General features: G+C 52.6%; 7 protein-coding genes across 7 annotated transcripts; 3 read left to right on the top strand and 4 right to left on the bottom strand.

The window, feature by feature from the left end:
* Positions 1–120: 120 nt before the first annotated feature.
* J4E78_000253 (uncharacterized protein) lies at positions 121–1,865 on the bottom strand (the record flags this gene model as incomplete). The annotated part of the gene is given in 6 exon segments (XM_049360919.1): positions 121–154; positions 166–383; positions 434–1,123; positions 1,451–1,648; positions 1,704–1,757; positions 1,809–1,865. The coding sequence occupies 6 exon segments, from the start codon at positions 1,863–1,865 to the stop codon at positions 121–123; spliced, it is 1,251 nt and encodes a 416-aa protein (XP_049226202.1).
* Positions 1,866–2,370: 505 nt separating this feature from the next.
* On the top strand, positions 2,371–4,268 carry J4E78_000252 (uncharacterized protein; the record flags this gene model as incomplete). The annotated part of the gene is made up of 4 exons (XM_049360918.1): positions 2,371–2,634; positions 2,697–2,902; positions 2,953–3,658; positions 3,990–4,268. The coding sequence occupies 4 exons, from the start codon at positions 2,371–2,373 to the stop codon at positions 4,266–4,268; spliced, it is 1,455 nt and encodes a 484-aa protein (XP_049226201.1).
* A 730-nt stretch (positions 4,269–4,998) lies between these two features.
* Positions 4,999–6,453, top strand: J4E78_000251 (uncharacterized protein; the record flags this gene model as incomplete). The annotated part of the gene is made up of 1 exon (XM_049360917.1): positions 4,999–6,453. One exon carries the CDS (start codon positions 4,999–5,001, stop codon positions 6,451–6,453), a length of 1,455 nt encoding a protein of 484 aa, XP_049226200.1.
* A 377-nt stretch (positions 6,454–6,830) lies between these two features.
* Positions 6,831–7,419, bottom strand: J4E78_000250 (uncharacterized protein; the record flags this gene model as incomplete). The annotated part of the gene is given in 2 exon segments (XM_049360916.1): positions 6,831–6,865; positions 6,882–7,419. The coding sequence occupies 2 exon segments, from the start codon at positions 7,417–7,419 to the stop codon at positions 6,831–6,833; spliced, it is 573 nt and encodes a 190-aa protein (XP_049226199.1).
* A 634-nt stretch (positions 7,420–8,053) lies between these two features.
* Positions 8,054–10,594, bottom strand: J4E78_000249 (uncharacterized protein; the record flags this gene model as incomplete). Its single annotated transcript, XM_049360915.1, has 1 exon — positions 8,054–10,594. The coding sequence occupies one exon, from the start codon at positions 10,592–10,594 to the stop codon at positions 8,054–8,056; it is 2,541 nt and encodes an 846-aa protein (XP_049226198.1).
* A 1,619-nt stretch (positions 10,595–12,213) lies between these two features.
* J4E78_000248 (uncharacterized protein) lies at positions 12,214–15,027 on the bottom strand (the record flags this gene model as incomplete). The annotated part of the gene is made up of 4 exons (XM_049360914.1): positions 12,214–12,310; positions 12,363–12,641; positions 12,693–14,764; positions 14,815–15,027. The coding sequence occupies 4 exons, from the start codon at positions 15,025–15,027 to the stop codon at positions 12,214–12,216; spliced, it is 2,661 nt and encodes an 886-aa protein (XP_049226197.1).
* Positions 15,028–16,080: 1,053 nt separating this feature from the next.
* J4E78_000247 (uncharacterized protein) lies at positions 16,081–16,939 on the top strand (the record flags this gene model as incomplete). The annotated part of the gene is made up of 6 exons (XM_049360913.1): positions 16,081–16,099; positions 16,223–16,347; positions 16,400–16,410; positions 16,462–16,506; positions 16,557–16,599; positions 16,658–16,939. 6 exons carry the CDS (start codon positions 16,081–16,083, stop codon positions 16,937–16,939), a joined length of 525 nt encoding a protein of 174 aa, XP_049226196.1.
* Positions 16,940–17,404: the final 465 nt, after the last annotated feature.

Below are 17,404 nucleotides of genomic sequence, written 5' to 3'. Positions count from 1 at the left end.
GAGGCATGTTGGGCGTTTGAAATGCTAGTATAGCTCTAGCATCTTCTAAATCAATTGAAGTTAGTCGACCCAACAAAAACCACCAAGACAGCACAATACGCTGCGGCTGCGGCAAACAACTCATGCCTCTTCGCCTTCGTGAGCAGCGACATAGCTGCAGCAAACAGCAGCGTGAAAACCATCAAAATACCAATAGCCGCGAATACGCATTCCGTCGTCTTGATAGTCGAGAGACGATACATGGCCAACACCGGAGCTACCAGTAGCAAGAAAAGCGCAATAGTAATAAAGAGATTGACCAGCGTCGACACCCTCGAAGGAGCAAAGTAGTAATTCCTCTCATCCGTGGATTTACGCCTCTGATCCTCGGTCCGAAAGAGCCACTATGGGTTGTAAGTAAAGCCCGAAGACCTGAGATACATATTATACTCACTTGAACAAGTGGGCCATCCATCTTATGCAGCAACGCTTCGACCATACCGTCGAAACCCGCCCACTCCCTCCCATGTCTGAGCGTCACGATATCCTCTTTCCAGAGTATGTAGTCTTGCTCCTCGTCTACGAGGGGCGCAATATTGTGGAACCAGTTCCTTACGCTTCGGTAATCACGTTCGGTCGGTCGTTGGAAAGAGACGAGCTCTCTTGCTTTGATCAGTAGCTCGTCGTATTGGTTCACTTTAATCCTCAGTTCCTCTAGGATATCTTCTCGTGTTCGGGCTTCGTCTTCGTCTCCGTCTTGTTTTGCTTCTTCTTTCTCTTGTCTGCAGGCTGCGACGTCGAGATCCCAGGATCGCAGGCGCTTCTTGGAGGCCTCGTTGGGAAGGGTGTCGTGGAAGCGGTCAATGTTGTCTAGCTCGGCTTCGAGCATCTGAATGCTGCATTGGAGGCTTAAGAGGAGACGTGCGTGGACGTTGCTGAAGCCGCGGTAGAGCATGAAGTTTTGTTCACTTGAATTGTAGGCTGCAAGTCGTGCGTAGCCGTTCGGACATTTTTCGAGTGTTCGTACTTTGGTTGGATATGGCCCTGACCCACCGGGTGAGAAGATAGGCCCATCTTCGTTTTCACCATCTTCGTCCTCGCCAAGGGGAGACTCAGGCTTCGCCTGCTGTTCTACATCTGCTGGCTTTTTTCTTGGTAGCAACAGTCCGAAGCTGTTCGCTACTTGTCGCAGTGAGTTTAGAGTTGTGCTGGAACGAAAAGTGGATGATGAAGATGCGTTAGAGTACCGTGTACAGGGGCTGGAGAACTCCTTTTCCGTCGGCGATGCGGGGGGAGGACTCATGATGGAAGGGGTCTGAACATGAAGAAATTATCAGACGATGGAAGATATGAGAGGCGTCTCTAGCAGATAGGAATAGTTGACATCCTCAGCTGGGAACTAAATACTGATATGCATCTTGACCGGTCAAGCCTCGTTATACTGATTGGTCCAGGTGTCTCATTTAATCACGTAGACATCGGCCTGAGGAAACCACTTCCCGTTCATGTAGAGCTTCGTGGTATCGTCCTTCGTCTCAGTAAGTTGGTACTCTGTCTTTCCTTTCGCGTTCTTCTGGCTAAACGCGACATAAAGCTTCTTCCTCTTCAGCTTGTTGTTGATGGTTTCTGTGATCTGGATGTTGTTTCCGGGAACGTATTTTGCGACGGTCTGCGACCAATCAGCGTCTAGACTTACCCTCGACAGGGGAGTGCATGGCGCTTACTTCAGCCCCCAACCCTTTCTCTGTCCCTGCACGATCCCTCGCAACCTTTTCCGTCTGCCCATAGTTAGTGCGCAACACACAAGGAACTGGTAGATAGGGCCATACCTGTTGTTGGTCATTGATATGCCCCTCCGGCGTTGTTTGTCGTCCTTCGTCGGTCATGACTGCGAGTAAGAACCTTGGAAGAGTGGGAAATGGGCCTCGTTGTCAGCCTTTCATATCAGGCTGAGTCAAGGCTTTTAACGCCCGCTACATCTTCAGCTGAAAGCCGCTCACTGTCGACATGGTGGGCGAGGTGCAGCGTGCCGGTGAGCTATCATTGCTTTTCTCGCAGGCAGCAGTTTGCCTATTGTTACTGATCGTTCGCCTATCCTGACCCCGCCAATCATCGCATAACGCTAGGCATTCTACGAGGCGGAGTCCGAGAAGCATTAGCCTTTTGGAGCGTGGAGGACCTTCCATGTGATCGTGTGGCTAGTATTACCTGCATGCTGGCTAATCAATATATCCAGTGGCTGACAGGCATGATAGGGGCCATGACCAAGCACAGCCTCAGGTTCGCGGCCCCCAAAATGTGTATGACTAGGCTAGATATGCGAACGTGCAACACGTTCGTCAACAGGAGTCAACCCTGATCACCATTCGCACCTCCAGTTATTCTCGCATCATGGCACCGCTAAGTCGTTGCGACGTACCCAACCCGCTGTCACCTAGATCATCGGTGAACGATACTAGCACCCTTCCTTCGCCTTTAAGCCTCAACCCTGGAGAAATTCGTTCTTCTCGAGATGATCAGCATGAAGCGAAACTTCAACAATGCTGGGACAAATCAATCGCAAACTATCTGGATCTGCCAGATGGATACCGGAATGTACATGTTTTGGTGATCAAATGGCAAGACGCGATAGATCAGCTGAACGTGCGGCAAGAGGTATGAAACGAATCTGTGGTCTGATTATCTTGGCATTTTAATACTAACTCTACACCCATTAGGTCGACGACCTGACTAATGTCTTCAAAAAGGTCTTCAATTACGAAGTGACCGAGCTACAACTAGAAGAGAAGAGTCCGCAAATCCAGCTTGAGATGGAAATATTAAACTGGGTGTACGAAAACGATGATCCAAACAATCTGCTTATAGTGTACTACGCCGGTCATGGTGTTTATGACCAAGCTCTCAAGGTCCTCGAGCTCTCACCGTACATATACCAAAGCAAAATCCACAGAATATAGCTAACAGCGACTCCAGGACTGATGAGGAAGATAGTACCCTTCGAGCAATCTGGAACGACGCCGAGAGGACACTAATCGAGAAAGTAAAAGCAAACGTCCTCACTATCATGGACTGCTGCTACGCCGGCGATCTTATGCGCAACGTCTCCGAGCACGGTCGAACATTCGAGATGATAGCCGCCTCACGTATGGGCGCGCCCACCCCTGGGCCCGGTGAGAACTCTTTCACTCGTTGCCTCATCAGGCAGCTGAAGGTGTTAGCCGTGAAGAGTTCCGGTGGCTATGGCAGTTACTTTGACACCCATGAGCTTGTTGAGCGCATAGAAAAGGAACGCCCTGACTCACCTCCGAGACTATTCCGGCGAATCCCAGGCAGCAGCCGACACATTGAGTTGAGGAGGCTCAAGCCAAAGAATGAGCGTCCGACGCAGAAACCTAGCATATCGTCCCACGCACGCTTTCTGCATCTGGGGTTTGCGCTAAAGCATGAGACAATTGACGAGAAGCAGATCCAATACTTGACGAAGGAGCTTCCGGCCTTGTTTTCGAGTATACGGCTTCCATTGGTCAATATCAAGTGGTTGGGATGTAGGAAAGAGGGCAAACCGACGCTGAAGGATATCGTGCGCTTCGTATCAGAAAATCGGACAGCTCTTTCTGTGGTTACGCCGCCGCCTTCAGGGAGGAAGAGAAGTGCTGATGAGGCAGATTTGGAAGAGTCTGTGTCTGATCGACGGTGGTCCAAGCAACCGATGTTGAATACATATGTCTCTCTTGGGGAGTAGATGTCACACTCGAACGATAATCCTCTCGCATACCGTGTTCTATGAATAACGCCACCTAATCGCTTACTGCCTTGAGTGGTAAGGAACCTACTGTATATCGGCCTATAGAAATTGCCTTCTTCGCATATCTGCTCTTCCCTTTCTCTCGATCCCTCTTCCGCGCGCGCTACGGTAGACTGGCTCGAATTGTCCGAGGTCGTGTATGTATCTACTGTGTCGACGGGTCAGCATAGGCAGTATACTAGAGATGCAGCTGCAAACCACACAGGATGATCGGTTTGTCAACAGAAAGCTGGTCACTATACGCGACAACTGCATATATGGATCTGGAAATGTCCTATGTGATCCATACAACGTCTCCGCTCGTTATGCTCGCCAAAGCCTTCCCATCTTCAACGAGATGCGCAACATCGCGCAATGGGTGTGGGAGTATCTCGAGCAACGCCTGTACAAGAAGCGTTTCGACCCGGTACCCACCATGAGTTCAACAGTATTCATCGAAATTGCATTCAAGAACGGCGGTGTGCCGTTCCAGACTGACGCGTAGTCTCAAGCTGGTACGTAAAATTTTGTCCTTGTTGTTTACTTCGAAATGCTTACTAATGTACGAAAAGGATAGCGATGCCATCTTTACGCGATCCACTACGCGCACCTCTGCTCCTCAATTTACAGAGAGGTGTTAGTACTGTTATATGCCACGGTCCTCCTCGTAGCGGCATTGCGACGCAGATGACCAGGTATGGTGGCGAAAGCAGGTCGGATCGAGGTTACTACATGTTCTGGTCGCCCAAGCGGATAGAATCTTGCTCTGAGGGCGTAGTTATCCGAAATGATCATGAAAGTCAAGTTCCGATGTGGATTGTGGTGTCGTGTGGCAATGTTGACGGAGCCGTAGGGCGCGCATTGAAGATCGACGACACGACTACCAGATCTAATTAGCCTGAAGCTTACCAACGCGGTGTTATTGCCGAAATTTTGGGGAAGCAGCCACAAGCTTTCCCCATATCCTCAGGCAAAGCTTCGCAATTGGACATCCTGCGTGCAGCATGCATACAGATCCAACAACCAAGCTCAAGATGGTATCGGATCTCAGTTAGCCTCCGCGGCCGGAGTGTGGGGACAATGAGTCGAAAAGATGGTTGACCGTCGGATAAAACACCGAAGGATGCGCTTCTTTCGCATACCCACACACCAGCCACACCACTTCTTGGAAGCCGTAGTCTTCTGTTTTCCTTATCAATCCAGGCAATTGACAACATCCCTTCCGGTCCATCGAGATGAGTGCCAATCGCGATGTGGAGAAAGCCACGATACCGGAGTTCGGAGAAGCGAATACCGAACGCCATTATGACGCGTCGTACGCCTCAATAAGGGTTCCATCAAGATCAGCATCCCAGCACGAAGAGGAGGAGATTGAGAGGATACCAACAAACGCGTCTCGTGCGTCTCATACATCTCGCACCAAGAAGTCGGTAATCGGACTGGCTAAGACTATTACCGCTCGTTCGAATGCATCCGTCATAGACCCTGGACCACCGCCGGACGGCGGCGCGAAAGCTTGGGTGCAGGCGTTTATGGGCCACTTCGTTATCTTTAACACGTGGGGGATGATTGCGACATTCGGCGTTTTCCAACAATACTACACGCTCGACCTGGGTCTGGAACCATCAGCCGTATCCTGGATCGGAAGCTTCCAGATGCTGGGTCACTTTTCGCTGGGCATGTTGACCGGGCGTCTTTTCGATGCGGGATACTTCTACTGGTCCGTGATACCTGGCATGCTCGTTTCCTGCCTCGGAATGTTCATGACCAGTCTGTGCACGAAGTACTGGCAGATCTTCCTTGCGCAGGGTGTCATGAATGGAGTTGGAAACGGGATGCAATTTGCGCCCGTTCTGGGACTTGTCAGCACATACTTTGCGAAGAATCGGAGCGTGGCACTCGCGATCATGGCTAGCGGCAGTGCGACGGGTGGTCTCGTCTACCCAACTATCGCACGACAACTAGTTCCCCGGATCGGTTTCCCGTGGACAGTCAGGGTGATGGCTTTTATGATGCTAGCTGTGGGTGTATGTTACAGCTCCCTGTTGAAACCACGACTGCCTCCGAGAAAGTCTGGCCCTGTGCTTGAACTCAGCGCGTTCAGAGAAATGCCGTATAGTGTATTCTTGATGGGAGTCTTCCTCATCGCCCTTGGGCAGTACTTCGCCTTCTACTACATCTCGTCGTTCGCGATCGACATCCTTGGTCTACCATACGCAACCTCCATCAACATTCTGCTAGTCCTGAACGGTGTCGGTGTCCTTGGTCGTATCGTGCCATCCTATTTTGCCGACAAGTATACTGGGCCGTACAATATCCTAATACCCTTTTGCTTTGTCTCCGCTTTTGTACTATACTTCTGGCCGCTGGTCAACAGCGAACCTAGCCTTTACGCGTGGGCGGTGTGCTATGGCTTCTTCGTCTCGGGCTTCCAGGGTATCTTCCCGGCTGTGATGACTACGCTGACAAAGGACATGAGTAAAGTAGGCACGAGAAACGGTCAGGGCCTTGCGATAGTAGGATTGGGTACATTTATCGGGCCACCGATCGCTGGAGCGCTGATACAGAGTAATGGTGGAGGTTATCTCAGTGCGCAGATATTTGCTGGGACTGCAGTGTTATTAGGAAGTTGTATATTGGTTGTGGGACGATGGAGTATCACAGGATTCAACCTGAAAGTACGAGTATAGAATAGCAAACGAAGCGACGCAAGCTATGACAACGCCTATTCACCTAGTCTCACCATCGCCCTAAACCGCGCGTCTTGTCCTTCGAAGCCTTGGAGCAGCGATACCTCTCGCCGTCTTCTTCCCACCACCGATCGGTATATACGTCCCATTCAGTCCACACCCAAAGTTCTCACACGTCGAGATAGTATGCACATACCGGATCTTCCCCTTCTCGACGCGGAAAGTATGACTGTCCGGCGCCGGCGTGTCACTTGCCCTATCCAACCCCGGAAATCCCACATAGATATTCACACTTCCCATCTCAACATCAACCACATACCGCCGATCCTGAACATACACTGTGCTCGGCAGACCCAAAGAGCAAGTCTCGCCATTCGTCATACTCGTATCAGTATACGCACCTCCCTCGAGCCTGGCACATGGCGTACCAAACGGAATAGTAACATTGACATTGCCAAAGCGGTCGAAGTACGCATCGCCAGCCGCCTTGATAACCTCGCGGGTATCCTGATCCGCAAGCGGAATAGGCGACCAATCCTGCATCGCATTCCAGTACGCCGTACCCGTAGCATTGAACAGCCAATCCCCCTCATCACTAACCAGCGTCTCCATCTTGGTTACAAACTTCCCATTGCCCTCTACGCGCACACCGAGAACATACGGGTGGCTTGACTCTGCCACGATGATCTCGGTGAACGCGCTGCAGAGATACGGGTCTAGGAAGACGCGCGAGTTGGTGCTGTTGAGGGGCGTGTTGATGATGGATGTTGCGGCGGAGAGATTCGCGGGCTTGAAGTTCTCGGTGTAGGTGAAGTTTTGGAGCATGTAGTTTGTAAGGAGCGTGGAGTTGCCGATGGTTTGCGCAGAGAGGTAGAGGGATGTGAATGCCGCGAGGAATTCGCGCTCGCAGGCGCTCATTGCGAGGGGGAAAAGCGCTGTTGCGCTGAGAACGGTTGAAGGGCGCATAGTGAGGGATGATGACGCTTGCAATTGAGCGGCAATGTAAAGTCAATTGACAGTAGTGTTGTTCCTCGCATCTTTCTCAGCTTTATGAAAGATTACAATAGCCTTTAGACTGTGTGAACTGCCGTTGGAAATAATTTAGAATACCATGCTCGAGCATGGGTGCGTTGCGGATGGACCTGCATGGACGTTAATATGCGAATAGAGTGTGGGGCTTGTCGGCATCATGAACGACCCTTCATCCACCTCACGTCCATCCCAAGCTAACTCGCAGCCCGTTGAGGCCAGAATCATGGTCCGAGCGGATATTAGTGTCGAGTTCATCTTTCATGCCTGAAATATCAATGCGGAGGTTAGTTATATCACTATACAGTGAGAAACAAGGTTACAAATATTCTCCACGTTCGAAGCACTAAGCAGTGCAGCTATCCGTACTACCCATTCTGACGGAAAACCCGCCTTTCGCAATCATCCTTTAGTCTTGTAAGCCAATGACCTTTTACCGTGATCTCGTTCATATGCGCAATCCCATAATCAAGAACAAACAAAGCAAGGCCATCGGGCGGAGAATCACTCCTAAATCTGTAAAGCATGAAATAGAAGACTCCAAGCCCTAAAAGACGTCAAGCCAAAAAGGCTAATAACAAGACCACCCCTCGCCCTCATCACACACGTCCTCGTGGGCCGGATCGACCAGACTCATCGGAGAGGTCATCGGGTGAACACGCGGGGGGTTGGGGTAAACGTAGTTCACACCGGAGAGACCTACAGCGGGAGCAGCGCGTTGTGGATATGGGCTGTGGCTGCGGCTACGCCTGCGGCGGGTAGCACGTGGGAGCTCTGTGGCACGCTCAGGCTCCTTAATGACTGGCTGGTCGATTTCGTCCTTGCAGTGCATGTCCTTGGCGAGGTCGAAAGCGTCTTGAAGGCTGATCTTGTCGCTAAGACCTTTCTCTTGAGCCCATTTCCAGATCTTCTTCATACCAGTGCTGCTCTCGATGATGTTCTTCTCGGGACCGGAGACGTCGCTGCTGTTGATGGGAATGTGGACAGTCTTGTCGCCGGACTCGACGGTGGCCCAATAGGTGACGGTATAGCCAGTAGATACAGGAGCTTCTGGTTCGGGAGCGTTGTTGGAGTCTTTAAGGTTGCCAATGGAAGCCCATGCGTCGTCTCCTGAGCTCTGTGGGCCTGGTCCAGTAGATCCCGGATTACCAGACGCGGAGTTGGGGCTTAGAAATCCAGCAAGGTCATTACACTCGTATTCCCAACTTGACGGAGCCCACAGGAGATCCCATGGCCCACCTGAACCGCCATGTCCGTCACTAATCGCAGAGGGGGCTGCACGAACAGCGCCCATCTTGTTCTTGGCCTTGTTCTGGTCCTTCTTGGACTCGTCTTCCTCTGTGGAGCTTGCGATGTCCTTCAAAGGTCGGAGTACGTTGAAACGGTCGGCATCTCGCACATCCATCGTTGATCCAGTAGGCTCATGGTTGGGAAGAGGTGTGAAGGCTTGTGAGGGATTACTGAGATATAAGGGGTTCACTACGCCGTCTTGAATGGACTGGCGATCCATTTCTCCCACACCACCGTTCTCAAGCGGCGCAAGCCAAGCCCTCAGCATCTGTCGGATATGATCAGGACTGCGGGCGTTGCGGTACATGGAGACAGCAACAACCAGATTCGCGCCACACATACGAAGGATCTCAAAGACTTCATCGCGCGAGAAGGCGTTGGCAGTGAAGTCCAGAAACTCGTGTACCATCGCGTCGTCCGGTGCGGGGGTGCTGTCGGCAGAAGCAGAGCCGGCAGCGGTCTCGACATCAGAAGTCTTCTCTGGCAGACCCTTGTCCATAGAGAGAAGGTCGGGAATCGAACCGGCGTCAGAATCGCTGTACTCTTCCCCATCTGTGCTGAGAGCATAGTTGAGACCTTCTACTGATACGCGAGCCTGCTTCTTATGTTCCGCAACAGTCGGAACGAATTTGCGCGGCTCCAGAGTAGTAGTTCCGGCAGTCGCGTCGCCGTTCTTGACCTCGGCACAGTCGTCTTCGATCTCGAACTCGATATCGGAAATGTCGGAGTTATCTAGAAGATTCAGAAGATCGATGGGTGAGATACCTTCCTTGAGGGTAATACAGCCGACGTTGTGGTCGTGACCCGTGTGGGCATCGCAACGGGCCTCTAGCGATGACTGGCTGGGTGCGTTCTTCTTTGGGTGCGTGCGGTCTAGAAGCGAAGTAGCGGACTCAGGCTTTTGGGCTGCAGGGCCGCTCGACGAAGAAACAGGAGCGAGTTCGCGTTTAACCCAATGTAGATTAGCCATGTTGTCGGCGTCCAGGACAGTTTCGACATCCTGCTCGCGAATCTGGCGGTGGACGTCCTCGAAAGTCCTGAGCTTAGGAAGCGGTGACCTAGATGCCCTCGTTGCAGCGCGAGCATGGAACAATGTCGTGGACAGCTCAGTCGGCCAGACGAAAGTGTCGAAAAATGTCGAGTGGAGGTTTGGTCGGTCTGCAGTTGGGCTATTGCCATCATCATCTCCAGACTTAACCTTAACAGTACTCCACTTCTTCTTCACGGACTGCTCTTCACCCTGATCATCAGCGCGTGTAGCAGAAGGAGAAGCCTTGACTTCCGCCGAGCGAGGAGGAGCAGTGTCGGTATGCGATAGTGAATGTGTCTCAACCTGACGTCGATAGTTCCCGTAGGGCCTTGGAGTCTGACCAATCATACCTCCCGCGACTTGGTCAGGGTGCTGAACCGCGGAGCGCATGTTGTTGTACATGGGGAAAAGATCGACGGCTGAGGGGAACGCCCCGATCATGTTACGGGCACTGTCAATAGACTTCTTCACTGCCATCTCGTGGGCGTTAACCAGCCCTCGGAGTCCGGCGGGTCCGTTGCGGCCGTGTGCGCCGTGTCCAGCGGGATCTTGCTCGTCGTGTTCTTCGCGCTCGTTGCTGAAGGCGTCCGCAGGGCCGTGTTCCTTGTCCTTACCAGGTTGGCCGTTCAGAGTTTGCTCATACTCAGCGTTGAGTTCTTCGATCCGAGCTTCGAGTTGAGCCAAGGCCTCATCGTCGCCACCGAACGCGAGCTGGGACGTCGCACACATGTTAGCCTCTTCAGCGATTTCCTGGAGTGGTCGAAGACCAGCGGTGTTGACCTTGGGAGACATCCTGCTGGAAGGCGATGGGTACTCGTTAGAGCTTGGCGGGGTGTGAGCAGCGGGACTGAATTGATCGCCGCTATCGCTGTCACTGAAGGAGCCGGGAATCCTCATCGGATTGGCTCGACCGAAACGTCCGCGTTGGCGCATCCGGTACATGTCTAGTGGAGTAGCTTTCTGTAGAATCTTCCTAGTTGTGAAATGAAGAAAAGTTGTTTGGAGGCAAGGTACCGCAGTGCTGTCAGGGTGTACGGTGGAGGAGAAGAGCTGGCCGGAGGAGGGCTTGTTTATATGGCCTTAGTGCGTGAGAGCTCGGACGTGGATCTGGGTGAGAGCAGGCGATATCGCTCAAGGACGGGAAGTGAAATATCGGACGTTTCTGGACAATGACGTATTCGGGAAGGCAGACGCGGAGGTGAGGGGCGAGGGAGTGTCGAGCAGGCCATGGTTACGCAGATAGCCGAAGCGCAGAAATGAATGAGCCACCAGTGTATCCCAGTGTCGTTGAACGTAGGCCAAATAATCAGGTTTATATCCCATCACTCAAGCAACGGCCTTCTCTCTGCATCCCTCGTATTCCACCAGAAGAAGCCTCTCTTACGCGTTCCTTCATCCACCTCTTCAACCTCGAATTCTTTCTGCTCGCCATTCACTCTTCGCCACCACTTCCCCCAACTTTCGCCTCTTCTCACCCATACATCTTCAGTTCCATCCTCATGGAGCGCATAGCCGCCTCTACTTGCCTTCGCACCAAAGCCAACCCACTTGATACACTTGGCAAGACTGTACAGCACCAGGACACCAAAGAGCGTACAGAAGATAGTCACGATGGACGTCAAGAAAGTGATTGTAGACACTTGACAGCCCAACCCCGAGGTACGCAGCTCAAAGCGCTCGGATGGCAGAGCGCATATCGAGTCGTAGCGAATGGGTGAAAGAAGAGGAAAAGCTTTTGATAAAGCGTCCGTAGGTAAGGGAAGGCACGTCGAGGACTGTTAAATTGGGTTAGTGATGGTCCGCGGTTTCCCGGGGGTGAATGCATGACAAGTCGACTGAGGAGATGCGAACATACAATCGCACACCACCCGCAATGGCCTTTACTTCGATGACAGTCCCCACAATCATCATAGCCCCAGCACTCGAACAATCGTCCCCAGTCATCTTTAGGGCTGCTTTGAAGCCGTTGATGGAGCAGTTCCGTCACGTTTTTCGACGCGTCATCGTCGTGCTTGGCAGAGGTGGCTGGGCAGTTGGATGGCATCATGTACGTGCGAAGCAGCCAAGACGTATACAACACCCAAGTCACGTAAGATTGAGGGCTGCTACGCGAAAAGAATAATGTTGGAAGCGCAAAAGAAAGTTGGGATGAGATGGTCAATCGGTCGCGATGGAAGGTCAATAAATGCGGGGCGCGATAAGATGCGCGCTATGCCACATTCATCACGCATTTGTCACCTCGGCTCCCAGACATCCTGCGGAAGTCATCAGCTCACAAGGTCAGGCGAGGCATTCAAGACACGAAGTTGCAGGATGAGAGAGTGATATTCACTGAAGCTAAAGTATGTACAAAGAAGATGCCCCAGATGTATCAAATGTCGAGACCGGGGCAGGAGATGGACGTGTGCCCCTTATTTAGGGACGCACTGAGAGAACCATGTGTTGTTCACTGCGCACTTGTATCCGCTGACACAAGCTGTCGGACCAGTGTAACCTTGACCGCCGCATCTGGTTCGAAGTTAGTGTCTGTTCAATGCATGAAAGTTCTTTGACCACTTACTGTTCCCAGGCGTTTGCCGTCTTGGTAGGAGTAGCTGAGGGTGCTGCAGATGTCTTGGTCGGCGCAGCCGATGACTTTCCTGGTGTGGACGATGGCTTCACAGGGGCAGCTGACGAACTAGTCGGAGCCTTGGAGGATGAGGGCTTAGCGGTACTGGCGGATGACGGAGCGGACGACGAAGGCTTACCACCTCCACTGCTTGCACCAAGTGCAAGGATCTTAGCAGCAGCATGTTCTGCTAGCACGACGATGTAAGATGTAGGGTTGGTGAAGATGTGGCTGTGCCATGTTAGTTTAAGACCGAGCTTCGAGAAGAGGAACGAAACTTACCCAGGGAACATAGATGCGTCGACGACGTGGATGTTCTTCGTTCCGTATACCTGAGCGTTGAGGTCTATGACAGCTGTTCCGCCAGTCAGACCGCTGTCGGTTCCGAGCTTCGCGGTTCCGATCCAGTGGTTGGCGCGACGGGCAGCTGGTGTCTTGGGAAGGCTGGCAACGTACGCCTCAACCGTCATATTGGGTGATGGTACCTGGAACTCAATCATCGGGTTCTTCTGGATAGCCTTCATCATACTCTTGATACCAGCAACAACTACACCGGTGTCGGCTTCGTTCTGTAGGTAGGGCGCCTTGCTGACGTAGACGTTGAGAGCACCGTTGATGGAGAGCGCACCACGCGAGGTAGAGCCGTGGCCGAGGTACTGGCTGATAGTGAGGTGGTGGGTGTCGTTGGCACCGGGACCTTCAACACGAGCAGTCCATTGGATCGATCGGTCAATGCCATCACTTCCCTTGATCACTTCCCAAGCGAGGGGACCAATGTTGGGCGCAGACTGAGCAAGGATACCAGAGCGCTTGGAGAGGTACAGGTCCTTGTCGCTCTCGATGGGAGCATCCCACGCCTTGTAGAAGTTGTAGAAGGAGATGTTGGGGTGCTTGATAACGAGGTCGGTGTTGACGTGGTCGTTCAAGTTCTGGCCAACGGGAAGGTTGATCCAGTCAGACTCGTTGATCATGGTCGAGCCATCGAGGGCACTGTTCTTGACGATGCTCAGCTGGTCTTTTGGTCCAATGCCGCTGCGGAAGAGAACCTTGGAGGATCCGAAAGCTCCACCGGAAACAATGACACGGCCTCCAGGGTTCAGATTGACAGTACCGCAGTAGCCAGTGCCGCCAACACCGCTCTCAAGCTCAACACCCGTAGCAGTGTCACCAGTGCGGACGATACGGCGGGCCATGGTGTTGGTCCAGAGCTTGAAGTTCTTCCTCGCAAGGGCGGAGACCATGTAAGTGCCGAGAGGGCCTTGCCTCTGGCCGTTGTCGTACATGAATGGAGAGTGGGAGTAGGTGCGGTTCTTCTGGTTCTGTTGGTCGTTTGCAACGACGCTCTTCCAGCCATCTGCACCGAGCGCACCGGAGAGGACATCGAAGCCTTCCTGCTTGTAGCGCTTTCCATCGACGGAAGGAGTGTCAGTGCCAGGAATGCGCTTGAAGACACGGTCGATTGCGCCCTTGACGTCAGCCGACTTCCAGCCGCTAGGGAACTGGTAGTCGAAATCAATATCAACAGGCTTCCACCATAGTGCAGCGTTGACAGCAGAGCCTCCACCAAGAACACAGCCAGCCATCTGGTCAATGTCGGTGCAAGCAACACCAGCAGAGTCAACCCAGATCTGGTTGCAAAGACCGGGAACGTCGAAGCGGGTTAGGTTGTTGCTGGTAACCCAATCAGGGCCCATCTTTCCACCGAAACGGGCGAGAGATGGCGGGCCCTTCTCGAGCATCAGGACACTCTTGCCAGACTCAGAAAGCTTGTCCGCTACGGGAATACCTCCAGCACCACCGCCAATGACGATGTAGTCGAAGGAGCCTGAAGGAGCAGGTGATCCCTGGCACTTGACAGGTACTGTTGGAGTGGGCGTAGCAGATGGCTGACCGGATTTGGTCGGTGTAGGTGCACCAGAAGGCTGGCCACCTACCAACTTGAGGTAGTCGGTGTACTTTGCGTTCCTCGCATCCGCAGTAGGAGCGCCGAATTGAGACTGTCCCTTGTTGTGGAAAACCCAAGTGCCGTCGTAGATCTTGTCATGCTGGGCCCAACCGATAACGTTGACTTCAGTAGTGGGAAGTTGAGAGCCCTCAGCACCGCCCTGGTTCCAGACCCAGCAGTGCTCGCATCGGTAGACAATCTCGAAGTGTGTGTCGGTGACGGAGTGGAAGATTTGAGTCAAAGTCGCGTTGCCAGTGTAGTCTTCAGGAGCGACATAGCCACCTGCCCAGACAAACTTGGTCTTGACGGCATCTTCTTCCGGCCATGCGACGAGGAGAAGGGAGTTTGGCATGCCGCCAGCATGGCTGACACCGGACCATCCCTGCCTGTTTGCTTCGAGCGAACCTTTCTGGGGAACATTAGCGGCTGCAGCATCAACACGGATCTGTTATAACTTACAATGTAACCAATGTACTCGTCGTTAGCTCCAGTAGGCTCTCCAGGCAGTACCCAACCCCACTCGAAACCACCTGCAGTCTGAGCGTCACTGACTGTCTGGCGCCAGAACTCAATACCGGTGCCTTCGTGGGTGAACGTTTCCTGCGCAAGAGCGAGAGGGGCGAAAAGAGAGGATAGCAGCGAAGCCGCTCGAACGAAAGAAGAGGTCTTCATCTTGGAGACTTGTTACCAGCACGTCGAAGATGAGATGAATTGACAAGCGCAAGTTGTAGCTGTGGCCTCTATCGCTATGCCAGGGTGCGGACGTGTTATATACATATCAACATTATGCTAGACTACGCCGCCGTGTATGGGGTTGACACCCGTGGCCAAGCCACTACCTGGGGAACTTCCTTCTGGAGGCGGCAGAAGTGCGCATTGAACCAGGTACGGAAGACGCGCGCTGGCTAGGATGGGCCAAGCGAGGGGCGTGATTACCGTGGGCGACATCGTCATTGGCTGTTTCAAAACGTAGGTGATCTGGCCGAGATTCAAGGTTAGTCGTTAATATGTCGAAACTACGGCGGCATGGGTGGATTGATTGATGTAGATTGACAGAAGCCGGGACTGCGACTTAGCATCGCCGTTAGCCATGTGCCCCTTGCCCGTTCGGGCCCAGACTTCCCCACAATCGTTTAGTGGCTGGTGGGATGGACCGTCACTTTCGCGCTTTCGCCTCGCATCAGCCTCTTCAAGTGCACCATCTGCACCACCAGCTTCGTCGGAAGGATTATCAAGTCAGTGCCCTTGACCTCGTGCAACCGCCACAGCCTTCTCGGTACCGGCTTCTTCCCGCATATTCCGCAAGGCTGCCCCAAAATGAAGGACGGCTTCCAAGCCTTCTCGCTGACCGACAAGACGCGCACGTTTCATTGATTGAAACACTCGACCAGACCAGTAACACACAATCTATTATATTACGCATTCCTTCTCTCGCTTCCCACATTCCAAGAGCCGCGCCACGGTGTCGCGGCATGTCTCGGTCATATCCTCCTCCCTGTAATTAATACTGCGGTTCTTCCACCCAACCGCCGGTTCAAAGCACGCGCAGTCACGACCGCATTGGTGCTCCTTGCCTATTTGGTATATGCCGAGGGTTCTCTGCGCTGAGGAATCTACGAAGCACGTGTCTCGTGCATACACAGTATATTTTCAAAAGTGCGTTACGGCGGGCGAAATAGATTGGGAATAAAGTGTCTCTGGTCACGCGAGTCTACCGCGAGTCGCATGCGTGCCGAACTGGAAGGTCGACCAGATTTGAACAATAGTGCCGTGTTCCATTTGGACAGCTTGAGAACGGTGCACGACAATGGCATATAGGAAGATTCGTCGACGCGTTGATGAGGACATTCATGATCTAACGTGATAGCCTACATGATGAAGGTCTATGCGGTTACTTGTGCTTTGCTGGCCAGCGCTTCGGCACACACAATTTTCACACAACTACATGTCAATGGCGTGGCGCAAGGACACACTAAGGGGATTCGAGTGCCGGTGAGCATGTTCACAATTCCCATGTTGCTTCCCTGCTAACAGCACGACACAGACCTACGACGGGTAATGCACCCCGCAATCGCCTTTTGAATCCCAACTCACTTGCGTTCTCAGACCAATAACGGACGTTATATCAAACGATGTGATCTGTAATGGCGGGTAAAGCATTACAAAGCGTGGAACCAAGCGCTAGATTGACGCGCATTCAGCATAAACCCCTACAGAACGCCTCTCCCCAAAGACATCATCAATGTACGGTGGTTGCGCAATAAGCAATTACGCCACATGGCTTCGGCTTACTCCTTGTCAGGTCAAAGCTGGAGACAAGCTCACTGCCGAGTGGCACCACACGCTCGATTCCAAGCCCGAGACGGACAAGTCAGATCCAATTGACCCCGGTCATCTGGGACCCATCATGGTCTACCTTGCCAGAGTCGATGATGCCTTGTCTACCAAAGTGACGGGACTCAAGTGGTTTAAGATCTACGAGGATGGTATGGATGCCAATGGCGAGTGGGCCGTTACAAGACTGTATAACAACAAGGGCCTGGTAGACTTTGTACTGCCGTCATGCATTCCCAGTGGACAGTAAGTCATCTCCAAGTTCTTGCCAAATCTATATGGTCGACTGACACGGGTCTTTCCAGGTACCTCCTTCGCGCAGAGCTCATTGCTCTCCATGCCGCCTCAAACTACCCCGGTGCTCAACTCTATATGGAGTGTGCTCAAATCAATGTGACAGGAGGTGGCAGTGCCAGTCCGGCGACTGTCAGCTTTCCAGGTGCATACAAAGCGACTGACCCGGGGATTAAGTTTCAACTGTACTGGCCGATCCCGACCAGCTACTCAATTCCCGGTCCGAGACCATTCACTTGCTCTGCCAAGATTAGGTAGGTAAATATGGGGGACATTCACGCGCACATATATACACTTGTCTTCTTCTTGTTGCGTCAAGTACATATAAAATCCAACACAAATGCAATCTAGTGATAGGGTAGTCGAAATATAGATAACTTTCCACAACACTCAAGACCCATTCAAAATGCCACAAGAATGA

This window comes from Alternaria triticimaculans (assembly GCF_023758025.1).
Source record: "Alternaria triticimaculans strain BMP 0046 chromosome Unknown scaffold_1, whole genome shotgun sequence".
Lineage (NCBI taxonomy): Eukaryota > Fungi > Ascomycota > Dothideomycetes > Pleosporales > Pleosporaceae > Alternaria > Alternaria triticimaculans.
Note: the sequence above shows the minus strand (reverse complement) of the source record. Positions and strands in the feature narration are given on the sequence as shown.